The following is a 17159-nucleotide window of genomic DNA, read 5'->3' as shown; positions in this document are numbered from 1 at the left end:
ATGAGTAAGCTTTCTTCCACGTGCTGACCAAAGGGCCTCTTCTCCATGAATCCCTGTGCTCAGTGGCCAGCTAAGTTCCATGATGATCATTTCAGTGTAAAGAACTTGAGGAAGGCAGACCTGCCGAAGTCCCAAGGACTTTGGGAAGCGAGAGTCGTGATCACAGAGTCACCCACCCCTCAACGTCCCAGCCCACAAGCCTTCACTCCACAGGTTTACTACAGACATCCTTGATCTCCGTCTTCCCAGATGTAAATGTCTAACTCTTGAAATGAAGGCATTAGGGGGAACCTGCTGGGGGGCTGAGGTTACTGCTGCCCTGGATCTGAGTGTGAGCACCGCTTTAGATACCAGAAATTTTGCCTGTAATAAAGGTTTCTGTGCCTTCTGAAGAAAGCAGTTGTCCAGAGATCCCCACTCCAATAGCTTAGCTCCAAAATGGTCCCTTCAGTTCATGTAGCACAACTGGGAATATTGATTAAAAAACAAAATCAAAATTTATTGAAAGCAGTATCTTGCAGTAACTGATTTGAACAAATCAGCTTGGAGATACCATTACTAGGAAAACAATATGTACAAAAAGTCTCATGAAAAGGAGAATAAAGCAACTTGCCACAACCAGCCTGTACAGGACCGAGTTAATAACACAAAAGATGCCACACAAAGAGCCAGACGCAAGAGAGGGAGCTTTGTGCCTGCAAGCCAGGAGTAATAATCCTAGTTCCCAAAATTCCTGGACCATAGTATGTGGCCCTTTGGGATCCAGAGGCTCTGCTCAGACCACAAGGCTGTCACTGCTGACTCCACACAACTAGTCTATGCCCTCAGCATGAGCTAAACGCATAACAATATCACCAGACAAGGCACCTGGCCCTCCCAGTGATATCCCCCCCCCCCCGCCCCCCCCCCCCCCCCCCGCCCCCGGAGAAGTGCTCTCTGCGGAGTCCACAGACCTGGCAGGGACCACTGGACCAATAGACAGTGTAGGGATAGTTACTCTGCAGCCAGTCACTTAAACTCCTAGACTACTCTAAGCCCTGTAATTCCCTTCTCCAAATCCCCACTAACTAGAGAGGTAGAAATACAAGACATGGAAGCTGCCTCCAAACCAGTTTTTGGTCTTTGATAAGCACAAAACTCTGCTCCACACATCAGCTTGACAAGGACTATTAGGCACAGCAGGTAAAAGATTCCAAGGCCCCACCTAGTACCCCGCATCGCATCGACAGAGGAGGAGATGGTGGGTAACAGGAGGGAGATGTGCACCTTCTGCTGCCAATGTCACTGCTACAGCCTATGCAGTCCTGCTTCCTCACTTGTGGGATCGTATTCTGCTGCAGATTTGGGCGAGATGACTCTAAAAAGAGGAGATAGGCCATTTAAAGAAGATAGCACTTTGTAAGCCAGTCTACCCACGCACGCGTCTGTGTGAGTCTCAGCCCTTCCATTCTTGACTTGTACCTCACCCTGATTACCTTTTCTGAAACTTTCTCATCAAAACAAAGGGTTAAAATAACACTTGAATGAGACAGTGAAGGTATCAAGTGAGCATCTGGGACCATAATGCTAAAGGAGGATGGTCACGTGGTTTGGGTGGCTGGGTGTGTGTGGGCCTGTGGCAGCCAGGTCTATTCTAAGTGCTCCCACCCACCACCCACTACCACAGATGACCCCACCAGGGAGGAGCCTCAGACCAAAGCAAGGCCAGTTAAAATCTCCTTCTTAAGAACCTAAATGAAAACAGGAACCTGAATAGCTGTGGCCCTGGAGCAACAATTAGAATCAGAGATGTTGGCACCTAAAGCCACATATGAATCACTGTTAAAGAACAGCAGAACCAAGAGCCTGAGGAGAGGGTCATGTGCCAACAGGGAGGATGAAGATGTGCCAGAGAAAGAAGGCTGGGAACCCCGAGCCAAACAGACACTAGATTGGTGTGCTCACGAAGGGCCACATACTGCCACTGCCGATTTCTGATGGTCCCCAGCACTTTAAATGTTTCTTCGATTCTGTGAGATCCCTTATAACAAGTCTCTTCCCTCCTTGAAGGAAGTTTCAGTTCATGGTGGTCAGTGGACACCCTGGCACTTAATTGCCTGATCCTTGTAATTATTGTGAGACTTCAATGACAGGCCATCTGGGATTGACCAAACTCAACATCAATCTCGGACCAGAACTGCTGCTATGTAAGCAGGATAACAGTCACAATCCCTTGGGAGAAGGCAACATAATTCTAAATATCAAGTATTCGCTCAGACCCAGAGGACAACCCTAAAGAAAGCTAAACCAGGAAAGCTGCCACAGGCTTCCTGGCCAGGAGATGAACATGGAACCCACCGAGAGCTTCTTAATGTCCCCTAAAGCCTCTGGATGCAGCTGTGTGATATCAATCCTCTGCAAGTCACTGGCCAATAACCGCATACTCTGTGTGGAGAGGAGAATGGGTTACATTGACATGTCTTTTAAGGCAGAACTCCCACCCACAGCCCAGTGTGCCTCAGGGGGTCCACTGGATATCCTGCATGTGATGGTGGGGATGGCTGGGAGGGAGAAGTGGCAAGGTAGGCAGGAGGTGGCTCAGGCCTAAGGAGAAGATAACATCAACAGCACTATCACTGGGCCACCAGCTGGATCACTGGGGTCAAAGGCATGCACGCTAGCTTAGCAACCCACCAGACCATCTGAGAGGCCACCCTGCCACTGGGGCTGAGGTCAGCAACTCGCTCTTTATAGTCTAGAGAAACCAGGACAGCCTGCTTCTGAATCCCGCAGGGTTGCACAGAGTTGAAGGTACAGCTCTCACTGCCCTGTCTAGACTAAGAGCACCCCATAGTCATAATCCCTTTAACCCTACTGTTGTAGCCTAAGTGTTATAACTACAAACCCAACTGACTACTGAACTGCTTCTCAAGATTAGGCATCATGTCCTTTGCACCTTTGGCCTGCTTTAATCCGGTAGATAAATGACAGCTGGAACCCTGAGCCGGGCAGGGATCCTCCCAGTCTGGGCCTCTAACATGGGAAACAAAATTGGGTTCTGAGCCCTGCAGAAGCATAGAGATCAGGACCTAGGCCACCAAAGGGCTCTGAAGGACAGAGGTGGTTGATGGCCCAGGGAAGGGAAAGGCTTCACTGAGCAGCACACTGTGGTCTGGCTTCCCAGAGAAATACTTTACCGCTCCGCCGCCCACTGGCACAGTCAGGGAGATCTCTTTGCCATCAGCAAGAGGGCTGCCATTGGCAGAGATGCTGTAAATCTGCTCTCTGGCTGTTGGCGTGCGCAGGCCTGGGGTCTTGAAGACCCTACAAAGTAGGAAAATCTCTGTGAAGACAGTTTGGCAGACTAAAAGACATCAAGCACTGTGAGCTCTTCCAACCCCATCTGGTTTTAAGCTGCAGCTTTCAAACCACACATTTCTAGAAGGCAAGTTCTAAATTTAGGGAAAACATTTTTTAAGTAGTAATGACTAAACACAGCTGGAGAAAGGAGGCTGTAATTATCAAACATATATCTAAAAAGAGTCAACGCATACGCATGTAAAGTTTAGGACCAATGCTCTATATGGGTGCCAGTCCTCCACCCACCCACGGGACCAGAAATAAACTGGCTAGGTGTTTCCCAGAGTGGCTAAGTCCTTCCATCAAGAGGAACTCTCCAGGGTCAAGGGAGGATGATTCAGAGATTATATCATCACACCAATCCCCACACCAACCTCCTTAAGACAGCTAAAATGCTGCTGTTTCCCCTAATTAGCTTTTGCTACTTAGCCATGTGAAAAAACAATCAAGTGGGAATTAAAAGTGAAAGTAAGTCTTCCTCACTTTTCCCACCTCAGAGTCAATAGCTCTTTACTCCACTCCTCAGAGGTAACTCCTCTGAATTCCGAGTAAACTTTCCAGAAGTATTCTGTGTGTGCATAAAGCAAATGGGATCCTAAAGTTTGCACTGTTGGTAAGCTGCTTGGAGATCTCTGTGATTAGGAAGCTCTTCTTGTGGGGTATGTACACAGCCATTCTTTTCTAAGGGCTACACAGCATTCTTACTTGAGCGATTAACTCTTATGAAAGGTCTCAACTTCTGCTATAAACATTCTCACTCATTTGCCCTCCAAAAAAGATGGTGTTAATTTTACTTCTGCCACAGGTATAAGAAAGTACCTAGCCAGCTTAAAAAATCTTTTGGCCAGAATCAGAAAAAATCCAGAGTCACATAGATGTCTCCTAGTCACCACGGGCAGAATGTTCTTCTCTCTCATCAGATAAAGAACATTTCTGGCCCTGAACTGGGTGAACCTGCATGCAGGGGAGGGGCAAACACTAGGGAGCCCAGGTGGCTTCTCAGGCCAGGATTCAGGGCATTTCCTAACAGTCCTACTTTGGGCTCCCCCCTGAATCCAAGTGCTGCTCAGCACTCACCTGGAGTCAAACCTGGGCGTCGGGCATGGAGTTGGTTTCGCCATAGACAACTCTAATCTGCTTACAGCTGGGGTCACAGTGCTGTTGTGGCTTGATCTACAGGGAAGAAACAGCCATAAATGTGTCAACTCTCAGGTGCAATGACAGCAGCAGCTGTAGAGGCAGATGACACGTGGAGAGCACTGATCATGCTCTGGATGTCCTGTACCCATCAAGTCATGTGGCCCTGCCAGCTAACGTAGGAAACAAGCAATATTTATCATCCTCATTTACAGATGCAGAAACTCAGGCATAGAGGTTTAAAGAGCTTGTCCAAGATCACACAGCCAATTAGGGAGGAGCAACTCTGAAACCCAGCAGAAATCTTGCAGAGTCTGACTTCTCAATCAAGATGGAGAAGATGACTCAAAGCTCACAGCTACCCCCAAAACTAGAATTCTTGTTCTCTTGAAAGACAGATGGTTAATGTCCTGCTACCTCTGCCCAGAGAGAAAGGGGGACTCATAGTCCAATGCCTACTTTCCTAAGCTGTTTCCTCTTATCTCCAAATAGTGGAGATTCCATAGTCATCTCATAGAATCTTTATTTGGCAAGACCAGAAGGAACATTTCAAGCAACTAATTGTGGGCAGGTGATGGCCACTCTGTGACTGATTCTGGGTACCTCTACACAAGGACTGTCAGGCAACTAAACATAAAATACAGTTCTTAATAAACTCTTTTGAGCTCACTCTGCCTGTTAAAAATAAAACAGTGGGGGAGAATAGAGAAGGTAAGCAGAAGAACTGGCTGAGACTAGAGGCCCTCCAGCATGGCTCCTCAAGGATCCTGTGTCTTTACACTCCTAGAACACTAATCACCAAAGCCCTTTTTGCCTTCTTCTGCCTGTTGTACAGAGTTCTTTCATAAAGCCCAAGTGACGTGTCTAACTTTGGAAACCCATTACCTTTTGCTTTTGCCTTTTCCTTGTACGGACTGGGTTCTCTTCTTAGATGGAGGACACCTTTTGACCTATAGTCACAATCAATAAAACTGAGGTTACACGAAGCCCAGCCCAGGGGAAAGTTAAGGAGGGTTAAAAAAGGAGAGGAAAGGGGATCAGTTCTTGGAAGGAAAGTTAATACTGAACATAAGAAAGTTCAACCGGGGCTGGGGTGGTGGCTCAGCAGTAGAGCACTTGCCTAGCATGTGTGAGGCACTGGGTTCGATTATTAGCACCACATATAAATACATAAAAATAAAGTTCTATTAACAACTAAAAAAAGTTAAAAAAAAAAAAAAAAAAAGAAAGTTCAACTCACAGAATTTAGTGACTAAAGCATTCAGAATGTAATTAATCAACAGAGGACTTACACTGGCTGGGCCTTCAAAACAGAAAATTTGGGCCAAGATTGAAGCCTGATTTGCTCCAGTACTTTCCATAAAGTGCTACAGTGGTGGTCACTCTGGGTATCCCTTGTGCCCAATCCAAGGAAACCCCCTGCAGTCCTCACCTTCTGAGTCCTGGGAATATCTGACAAGAGTGACTAATTTCCTGGCAACTCTCCCCTCCTTTCTTCCAAGTCCAACCCAGCCTTCCCGCATCTCTTTCTGTCCCTTGGCGGTCTGCATCAGGAGCCCTTCCTCCCAACTTCTCTCTCATGCCCACCTGCAGTCTCCCTCCTCATGCTCTCCCTGACAGTCTTTTCTGCTCTCCCCGTGGGACTAGCATGTAAAAACTGGGAGGCAGTGCATCTCTCTACTTCCTCCTCCCCCAAGCTCCAGGTGAAATTCCTATTTGAATTCCCATGTCCTAGAAAAGTACTCAACACACAACATGTCAAGCAACCAGCACGTCTCCTAACCCACCGCTCTGCCTCCAGGGTCCCGTGTTCACTGGATGGCAATTGCCTAAGCTAGAAAGTATTTGGTCATCTCTGATTCCTTCTTCCACCAATCATGCTAGTTCTCCTTTATAAAACTTACCTTAAACCATAACTGTTTTTAGTCACCGCCTTAGTTCAACCTAACAGCTTTCCTTATTTTCTCCTCTTCCATTTATCCTGAATACTACTATAAAATATGTATCTGATGTCACTTACCATCACCTGTCTGACAGAATAGAAACTTCCAAGTTTGGCACACAAGGCCATCCGTTATTTGGTCCCTGCTCTCCTCCTGTCCTATACCAGCCATACCAAATTGTTTCCTAGGAGCTCCTTAGCTGGACCCTTTCCTAGCTCTTCCAGGAATTTTCTCCCCTTTCTTCTCACTGACCTTGAAGAGACTGGCTATGTCCTCCTTGGGTAGGGAAGGCTTACTAGCTTCCTTTTCTGAGGTCTACACACTTCAAATGCATGTCAATGATCTCTTTTGTTATTTACCACTTACGTAGGATGCTCTCAATCAAATGTGAGCTCTAGGAGTGCAACACTGCATCATGTGTGTGTGTGTGTGTGTGTGTGTGTTTAGTTGTAGATGGTCACAATATCTTTATTTTTATTTTTTTATTTTTATGTGGTGCTGAGGATGAAACCCAGGGCCTCACGTGTGCAAGGCAAGCGCTCTACCACTGAGCTACAGCCTCAGCCCACATCCCATGTATTTTTGTATTTGCTTATCTCTTGCCAGCCCTCAGCCCTTATCCTGAATTCCTACTTACTCTTGAAGTTTGAAGATTCTTATGTTTATTTTCCTCCTCCTCTTCTTCTTCCATTATCATTTCATCCACTTGTATTACCTTTCGTGCTAAAAGAGACAGCATTAACAGTGTGTTATTTCTGATGGGAAGAAATTTCATGCATTCACATTTCTCATAAGGAATGACACTTAACATAACCTAAGGCTACAATCATGAAATAGACTCAACTCCACTTTTTTCTTTTTGGCAGTGTTGAAGATTGAACCCACGGCCTCATGGCCTCTAGGTAAAGGCTCCACCACTGAGGTATAATCCCATCCCAGGAGATCACTTGAAAAAAGTGGGGGGCATTTAAACAAAGGAACTTAATCAGAGTAGATAAGAAACCCCATACAATGATTCTACAGGGATAACCCAGCCCTCCTACCAAGACAGACTTGAGCTTCAAATGTGGTACTACCACTTACTAGGTCAAATGGCTTTAATCAAGGTGTTCAGTTCCCTCACATTTATCAGAGAGCTGTTACTATAGCGATATTATGAGGTTTGGAATGTATGCTCCATAAGAACACATTTGTTATTTTCATTCTTACCTCCAAGTCTTAAAATTATGTCTCTAAGTGTTTAGTAAAGTGTTTGAGGAATTAATGAATGTAAAGTCTATTGGACCATACCAGACACTGTTATAACAAGTGTTATTTATTGTATTATTGTTATTTATAAAAATAAAATTTTTATTATAATTGTCATCAAAAGAGGAAAAGGAGCATTAGGGATATTTAAGAAGAATGATTCCAAAGGATAAATGCCAATTTTTAATATTTAAGGGGTTGTCATATTGAAAATAGTTTTATGGGGCTCCAAAGAGCAGAACTAGTATTGATACATAGATACCATAAGAAAACTTTGGCAAGCACTCTACCAATTGGGCTACATCCCCAGCCTGAGATATATTTTAATAGCTTACAATGTAGTTGAAGTTCAGTAGTCAAAAGGGTAAAAAAAAAAAAAATAAATTTTAATGATTGGTTGACATTGGTCCTGGTATATTCAGTTGTACAAAGTGAAATCAGAAGACCTCTGCCTCCCATCCACCATCATCACTATGTAAGCAAAACTGATAATATGTAACCAAAAAACACTGAAGTTCAATTCTATCATAACTTGAGAGGCAGGACTGGAAAATGGCACAAAGAAAGTAAAAACCTCATCATTCAGCAAGACAATTCTGATGGAAGGCCAGTCATAACTACGAGAAGACAGTGTTTCTGGCCCTGGTTAGTGGAGCAGGTACCTAGAGTGTAGCCCCACATCCAGGCTATGGGGCAGATCTGCCCTCACAAGAGCTGGATGCATTGAGCTACCATAGCTTCATGAGAGTGACATTCAACCCAGGTTTCAATTCATCCTGACCATATTCCAAGCTCAAAAGTTCCAACTTGGCTTCCCATACAGCTTTCCTATGAGACAGTGTTTCTCTGGTGTAGGACATGGATGTGAGACGATTTTACATGGCCAGATCACTGAATTGGGGAATGTGAAATTACACTGAGAAAGTTTCCTTCTACGAAAGTTTCCTTCTCTTTTGACCCTGCAGATCACATCAGGGAGTCTCAGTTGGCATTGCCTGTCTTGGAACATCTCCTTGAATCCTGCCAGCCTCTCTGTGTTACTCAGGGGAGAGCAAGCAGGCAACAATGTTTGGTTTCTGCACAGCTGTTTCCCCCCCAATCTCCTTTCACTTTTGCTCACACAACAGCCTTGTGAGTTTGGTTAGTATTATACATACATACATTTAATTAACTAAATGCAGCAGCTAAAATAAAATTTTGGGATTTACAGGATTGGGAACCAGATATTAGAGGGAAGAGAGCCACCAAAAGGCCCTGCCTGAGAGGCTTACCAGGCTCCTCGGACCTCAGCTCTCTGTCCAACAAGGGGTTTTCAAAAGTACTCACTTTTGGAAGGTTTCAGGGGAGTCTGGATAGCTTCTGCAGTGAGTTTGTTTATTTCTGTGATATCCACATCAGCCTGTGACAAACACAGACAGAAAGTACGAGGCTTAGTCCATCAAATATGAGAAATACTTGCACACGTGAGGCCCTGGTACATGAAAAGTGACTGCTAAATATTAGTTACAATACAATACAGCAGAGGCTGGGGATGTGGCTCAAGCGGTATTGCGCATGTGTGCGGCCCGGGTTCGATCCTCAGCACCACATAGAAACAAAGATGTTGCGTCTGCCGAACACTAAAAAATAAATTAAAAAAAAAAATACAATACAGCAAACCTCCATAAACCTACACATACAAGACCTAAAATATTGCCAATAACTTGTTTCTAAGTATGTATTCCTTCCCTGTTCCATTTTTGTCTCTCTCCCTCCCAAAGGTGACCAGGCTTTTAATCCTATCATTCTTCAGAGGTAACCACTATTTGCATAAGACAATAGTAAATGTAAATGTATAGTAAATGTATAACTGAATGTGTGTGATTCTATCACCGTGGGTTTGTCCATTTTCCCATCAATAGTGCTACTTTGAACTGTCTCACCTACATGTGTGATGCACTTGACGTCCAAGTTTTCTCTTGGCCACATACTTAGGAAGGATAGAGTACTACATAAATGTCAGCCTTAATATTATGCCAAATTTTTTCCCAAAGTTTACATCTTGTTTACATCTCATTTGTAAACACAAGTCCCTAATGAATCACATCCTTTACAACACTTGATACTATCAGACCTTTTTTTGGGGGAAGTCTACAGGGTCTCAACAGGGTTTTCTTTTTCTTTTTGTGAGACTGGGTCTTACCACATTACTCAGGCTGGTCTTGGACTCTTAGGCTCAAGTGATTCTCCCATCCAAGCCTCTCAAGTAGCTGGGACTGCCATCACACCCAGCTCTCAGTAAGGTTTTCTGATGCTCCTTCAAAAAGGCTTCCTTTCTTTCTAATTAGGTTTATGGTGGTGACTACCCCTATGTATGATTACAGGCAAGAACAGATATGATTTGTAGTCTTCTCCTCATGGGGCACATGTAAATACTAAAATGGTTATTACAGAGTAGGAATCACACAGATATCACATCTGGATTTGTAGAGACTACATGGAGTACTGAGAGAAGAATTCTGAGGCTGTCAGGGCTTAGAAGACAGTGCTGGGATAGATTAGTGGGGTCTATCATGCTTGATGGAACAGAAATGGCATTCCTGAAAACTTTCTACAGTCTCTAGCAATAACTAGCATGATGTGACTCCCATCATTCTTTGATAAGAATAGTTCACCATGCCTAAATTTTATGCAAACATTGTGGTCTATACCAAACACCTGCTTCTTTCTTCTTTCTTTTTCTAAGAAGCCAGCACCCAATTAAAATCCTGGGCATTGAGTCTCTAAAGAGTTTTTCTGGAGATAACAGGGGTTCTCTCATATTACACCAGAAGTTCTTATTTCAGCTCTATATGTCTGATTAATTCAAAAAGAAGAAGATGCATTAATTAATGATTCTATTTCATCTCAGAATGTTTTGAAATATTAGATCCGGGTCTGTGAGGGGGGGGGCATCAATAAAATGGGTCACAGACACATAAAGAAAAAGAAGGCTTGGGTCAAGAATGTTTTACTAGCTCAATTTTATTTCAGTTATTCCCATCCCTCTCTTACAATATTCATCCCCCAAATCTTATTTTTTTTCCTAACTGAATAACTAGTTCCTGCCTATCTTTAACTTCTTGAGCTGGTAGGAATCTGTTATTCACAGAAAATATGTACCCTTTGAAGTCATACCCCTTCAAACCTCAGATTCCAAATGATTCTCATTGAAGAATGCAGAATTTTGTGTTCACATTGAAAATGTGTTAAAAGCTACAATAAATTCTCTCTCAACAGGAAGACACACAAGTGGATATGCACATATTTTGTTTGTTTGTTTTTGGTGGTACTGGGGATTAAAACTAGGGCCTTAAACATGCTAGGCAATTACTCCATCCCTGAGCTACATCCCCAGGCTTTTCAAATTTTTATTTTGAGCAGGATGTAGTGCCACAAGCCTATAATCCTAGCAATTTGGTAAGCTGAGACAGGAGGATGGCAAGATCAAGGCCAGCCTCTGCAATTTAGTGAGAACCTGTTTCAAAATAAAAAATAAAAAGGATTGGGAACATAGCTTAATGTTAGAGTGCCTCTGGGTTTAATCCCCAGTACCAAAAGATAAAATCAAATAAAGTTGTAGTTTATCTCCTAGCCATTCAGGTCATGGTTTAAAGGCACTTGAGCTTGAGGCTTTCCATTCTCCTAAAGAGTTCAGGAAAAGGACCACTAGGGGCCTGTCAAAAATGGAACTGTCTGCCTCTGAGGATTAAGAATGACAAAACTCCACTTCTCCCCACTATATTCTTAAGAACATTTCCATGGCCAAATGTGTGTGGATTTTTCCCGACACCATACTATATCCTATATTCAGAAATCCTATAGTGGACACCACTGATTCGATTCTGATACCATCTATCTGAGAATAGCATCAGATCCTACAAGACTATTCCCTACTTCCCATGCTAACTGCCAGCCCCAGGTTGTTTTACCTGTGTTTCTTTCTTTCTTTTTTTTTTTTTTTTTTTAGAGAGAGTGAGAGAGAGAGAAAGAATTTTTTTTTTAATATTTATTTTTTAGTTCTCGGTGGACACAACATCTTTGTTGGTATGTGGTGCTGAGGATCGAACCCGGGCCGCATGCATGCCAGGCGAGTGCGCTACCGCTTGAGCCACATCCCCAGCCCCCTTTTTTGAGAATTTTAATATTTATTTTTTAGCTTTCGGTGGATACAACATCTTTGTTTGTATGTGGTGCTGAGGATCGAACCCGGGCCGCACGCATGCCAGGCAAGCGCGCTACAGCTTGAGCCACATCCCCAGCCCTTTACCTGTGTTTCTGACCAACTGATTATAAAGAGGAGTCCCGGGCTGGGGTTGTGGCTCAGCAGTAGACTGCTCGCCTAGCACAGGTGAGGCCCTGGGTTTGATCCCCAACAAACATAAAAATAAATAAATAAATAAGGAGTTCCTTGCCCCCCACCCCATTCCCACCCTTGGGTTTGACTAATTTGCTAGGGCTGCTCTCTGAACTTGGAACCGCTTTATTTATGGCCTTCTGATGACCATTACCTGAGAGACTTTACTTGTATAATAAGATAACTTCTGTTCTCAATGGGATCCCCTCCTCTACCTCCCATAGCTTGCAGTAACCTTTTTTTTTTTTTTTAATTTTAATATTTATTTTTTAGTTATCGTCGGACACAACATCTTTGTTTGTATGTGGTGCTGAGAATTGAACCCGGGCCGCACGCATGCCAGGCGAGCGCGCTACCGCTTGAGCCACATCCCCAGCCCCTGCAGTAACCTCTTTTGCTCCAGGAGCCTCAAGCTTTTTTATCTGACTCTTTCTTTGAATTTTATCCTTTGTGTATGGCTCCTATGTTTATGTATGTTGATCAATTGTATGCCTTTGTTCCATTGCTAATCTATTACCAGTTTATTTCATATACCAACATTATGGAACCTTCAGAAGAAAAATAATATTTAAAACCTCCTTAGGGCTGGGCTGTAGCTCAGTGGTAGAGTGCTTGCCCAGCATGTGAGGCCCTGAGTTTGATCCTTAGCACCACATAAAAATAAATAAATAATATAAAGGTATTATGTCCATCTACAACTAAAAAATATATATACTTAAACAACAACAACAACAAAAAAAAAAAAAACAGAAAAATCCCTACAAGGTGCCTAACGCAAGAGGAAGTGGCACATAACTTCCATGTTCCCTCTGGTTTGCTACCCTCCAGGAATCTCCATGTATTCAACTATTGGGAAGCTCATGAACCTGTCCTTTTAAGGGTATTTATGAAGGCTTCACTACATAGGCATGATTGATTGATTTATCATTGGCCTTTGGTGATCAACTTAACCTTCTCCCCTCCCTGGAAGAGAGGTTTTGAGTTCCAACTCTCAGAGCACAGGGTTTGTTTCCCTGGAAACAGCACCTCATCCAGTGGTTACCCAGGGACTTTCAAAAAAAAAAAAAAAAATCACCTCATTAACATCAAGGTTGAAAGGGGTTTGTTATAAATAGCAAAAGACTGTCTTTCACCTTTATCACTCTGGAATTACTCAGGTCAAAAGGCCAAAAAGATGTTCTTACTGTTGTAGTTGCTTAAGAAATTATAAGGGGTATAAAAGCTGTGAGTTAGAAACCTTGGACAAAACCCCTAAAATATATAGTAGTCCCTTGGTATCCTAGGGGGATTGGATCCAGAACCCCTTGAGGATACCAAAATTCATAAAGGTTCAAGTCTTTCATATACAATGATGTGGTATTTGCATACAACCTATGCATGTCCTATTATATGTTTTAAATTCCATCAAGATAAAAAATAACTATTATACTGTATTGTTTAGGGGACAATGACAAAGTCTGTACATGTTTAGTATGGATTTAAAAAATATATATTTTTGATCCATGGTTGGCTGAACCTTCAAACAAGGAACTCACAGAAGGGCGTGAGGAAGACTGTATCATAACATCAGAGTCCTTTTGGGATTCAGATCTATTTGGGCTATTCAGATCTATTCAATGTTTGACAAAACCATAACTTTTTAGTTGGCAGAGATAATGCTCCCTTATGGAACCTCTCTTACAGTGTAAAACCCATTAGTTGGATATCTTTTTTTGGGTATGGGGGATTGAACCCAGGGTGTTTAACCACTGAGTCACATCCCCATCCCTATTCTTTTCTTTTCTTTTAAATACTTTTTCAGTTGTAGTTGGTATGATATCTTTATTTATTTTTATTTGGTGCTAACTAACAATCAAACCTAGCACCTCAAGTGTACAAGGCAAGCGCTTTACCACTGCGCTACAGCCCCAGCCCCGCAATCCCTTTGTTAATATTTTATTTAGAGATAGGGTCTTGTTAAGTTGCTAGGGCTGGCTTTGAACTCACAATCCTCCTGCCTCAGCCTCCCAAGCCCCTGGGATTACAGGTGTGCGCCACCATACCAGCCCATTGGTTGAAATTTGTGAGTGGATTATACTTACAAACTAACCAGCTCAAAAGTAAAATAAGTCACTTACTGTTGCTGCCTCTTCCAGGGCCTGTTTGTTTCCTCCAAGGGCTTTAAAAAGAATATCACATTTAGTTACTATCAGATTTCAATGATAAATCATCTTCCAGCATTGAAAGACCCTCACAATCTAGTTCAATCTTTCTCTAAGCTGGATTCCTTCTTTTTTGACTTACTCCACCTCATCAAAATTTTTGTTATTTCTCAAATGTGCCACCATCTCTTATGACTTAGAGTCCTAGTATTAAGCATTTCCTCTGCTCCCAATAAATTTCTAATTTATCCTTTAAAACTCAGCTCAAATGTCACCCCAAAATTCTGCTTATGTTTCTATCATACTAGATTGCTGTGAACGGTAAAACTTACAAAGTAAATTGCTGAGTTGTTTCCCTTTATCATACCCAACAGCTACTCAAAACAAAAGCTGTTTAAGTGTCCACTCTTGTCTTGGACTGAATTCCATAAATAAGACCCACTTCTGGCAAAAATTTGGCATAGTAAATATGCATTGAATAGAAAGGTCTTTGTTAGATTTAGATGTGGAATAAACTTAGGTTACATCCTACTGTTAGAGACTGTCTTGGTATCCTATATAACAGTTAAGATCTTACTGGTTATGGTAGTGCACACCTGTAATCCCAGCAGCTCAGGAGGCTGAGGCAGGAGGATGGTGAGTTCAAAGCCAACCTCAGCAACTTAGTGAGACCCCATCTCTAAATAGAATATAAAAAAGGGGCTGGGGTTGTGACTCAGTGATTAAGCATCCCTGGGTTCAATCACCAGTTCCAAAAATATAACAAAGTTAACAACTCAAGTTTTGGAAGCAGAATGCTGGGGTTCAAATTGATTCTGCCACTAACTAGCTTGAAATCTTAAGCAAAGTAACCTTTCTTCATGCCTTAATCTTATAATTTCTAAAACAGGCATGATATTAATAATTACTTAGCTTGTTATGAAGTTAAAATTAGTTCAATTATGTAAACCATTTTGGTACAATGTCTATCTGGCGTACAAAACACTAAGTACACTAGCCACTACTCTAATATCTTTTGTAGTACTTATAATTCTAATGTCATACTTGTCATTTTGTTCTATTTATTTATTTATTTTTTTTGCAGTGCTGGGAATTGAATCTAGGGCTTCACCCATGCTAGGCAAGTTCTCACCACTGAGATATATCCCCAGGCTCTGAATTTTTAAAAAGACCTTTGCCGACTAGCTCATATGCTCTCAAGGGCAGGAACAATGTCAATTTTATTCTCCAATGCATCTTCAGCATCCAGCATTCTGACTGAGGTGTGCTCAACTTTTGTATAAATGAATGAATTCATGAAATAATAAATAAAAAGGCAAATTGAAAGACTTGCTAAATCCTATGTGAGCAGGACAAGCATTTCTATCCAGGACAAAGTCTACATACTATAATTATTAATAAAAAGGAAAACAGAAAAAGGATAACCCAGCAGAGGAAGGTCTCTGCTTTTCCCTGGACATTTAGTGAGGGAGTGGGAAAATCAGCTGAGATTTTTCTCTGGTCAGGAAAATTCTCCCGTCCTTGCAGTTCACAAACAATTTGCCCATTTTTAAATCAAGACAAGAATGAACACTTAAATCAATTTGCAATTTTCATGAGCTGCAGAAAGAGCTACTTCCACCTGAGTGCTGATAACAAACCAAGTCATTAATTCGTTCATTTTTAAATGGTTGGATAATGTACATACACATACACACACACACATGCATGCACACCCAGAGGAATATCTCCTAGAGTATGAAAATTATGTGAAATTCATATTAGTTTGTCCATAAAGTTTTAATGAAATACAGCCCATTTGTGCCCATTCATTATAGCTGTTTCGAAACTACAAAAGCAGAGCTGAGTACCTGGATCGAGAACACTCTGGCTCAAGAAACCTTAAATATTTGCCACCTAGTTCTTTAGGTTTGAATTGGTGTGCCTGTTCGGGGTGTGGGGGTGTGACCACGGTAAGTGCTATTGAGAATGAAGCAGGCAGGTGAGACAGAATGCGACCAAGCAGCAGGGTTGCAGTTTTCCATAAGTAGCCATGTTGGACCTCATGATGAAGGGAACATTTTAGAGAACCTTTTCTGAAGGGTGTCACGATGCTCATGGCCTGACCGCGGCCATAATTTGTCTCTTACCGAAGTAGTCAAGCCAGTTCATCTCGCGCAGAGCCTTGGGGAGCCGTAGGATCTCGATGTTGTACAGGTTATCCACCTCCTTGAGAAGGTTCTGCCTGTCTGACTCAATTTGCTTGATTCGTACTTGCACTGCGAGAGGCAGAAGCCGAAAGGACAAGCGTCACCAAGCGGGAGAGTCCGGGCCAAGGGCGCCCCAACCCGCCAGCGCCCTGCCACCGCCTCAGGTAGCAGCAGCGACGGCGGGAATCCACCCCTTACCTTCACGGTCGAAGTCCTTAAGAAAGGAGGCGAGCTTTTGGCTCCGCAACGAGTTGGTCTTGTTCATCCGACTGCCACGCTTCCTGGGAGCCATGGCGCTTCGGTGGAGGCTGCGGGAGAGGGGGACCGAGCCACAAGGGGTCAGCGGCAGAGACAGGGGAGGGAAAATAAGGGGTGGAGACGACAGCCGGGAATCGTCCTTCGGGGTCTAGGCCTAAAGAGATCGCGAGACACGTACCTACGGGTCAGGTAGCTAGGGCCGAGAAAAAGCTCGCAGCTCCAGCTGAGAGGGAGAGGCTTTCTAGCTAACCGCCATCCAATTCAAACTCAACTGCCTGCGGCTGACGAATGAGAAGTGGCCCTTTTAAGGATGGTCTCAGAACACCCAACCACAAGGAAGCTCCTCCATCAGACAGCCAATCCACAGGCAGGACTTCATTGCCCAGAAGTCATTGCGGCTTTACGGCATCTTTCCACGACTCCGTCGTCCTCACGGGCGGTCACTTCTGAGCGTGCGCAGAAAGTGCGAGCCGCGGTGCTTTCCGGGTGGGTTCTCACGCTTCAATATCTGGCGGGGTTGGGGAACGCG

At 43.3% G+C, this 17159-nt stretch overlaps 1 protein-coding gene across 1 annotated transcript; it reads right to left on the bottom strand.

Moving 5' to 3' along the window:
- Window positions 1-997: 997 nt before the first annotated feature.
- Window positions 998-16664, bottom strand: Cdca8 (cell division cycle associated 8). The gene is made up of 10 exons (XM_026393420.2): window positions 16571-16664; window positions 16313-16441; window positions 14160-14200; window positions 8994-9066; window positions 7057-7142; window positions 5362-5426; window positions 4417-4512; window positions 3177-3303; window positions 2338-2424; window positions 998-1357 (listed from the first exon to the last, which is right to left on the bottom strand). Exons 1-10 carry the CDS (start codon window positions 16662-16664, stop codon window positions 1313-1315), a joined length of 843 nt encoding a protein of 280 aa, XP_026249205.1. The 3' UTR covers window positions 998-1312.
- Window positions 16665-17159: the final 495 nt, after the last annotated feature.

This window comes from Urocitellus parryii, chromosome 11 (genome assembly GCF_045843805.1).
Source record: "Urocitellus parryii isolate mUroPar1 chromosome 11, mUroPar1.hap1, whole genome shotgun sequence".
Lineage (NCBI taxonomy): Eukaryota > Metazoa > Chordata > Mammalia > Rodentia > Sciuridae > Urocitellus > Urocitellus parryii.
The sequence above is the reverse complement of the archived record's forward strand: the minus strand, read 5'-3'. Positions and strand labels throughout refer to the sequence as shown.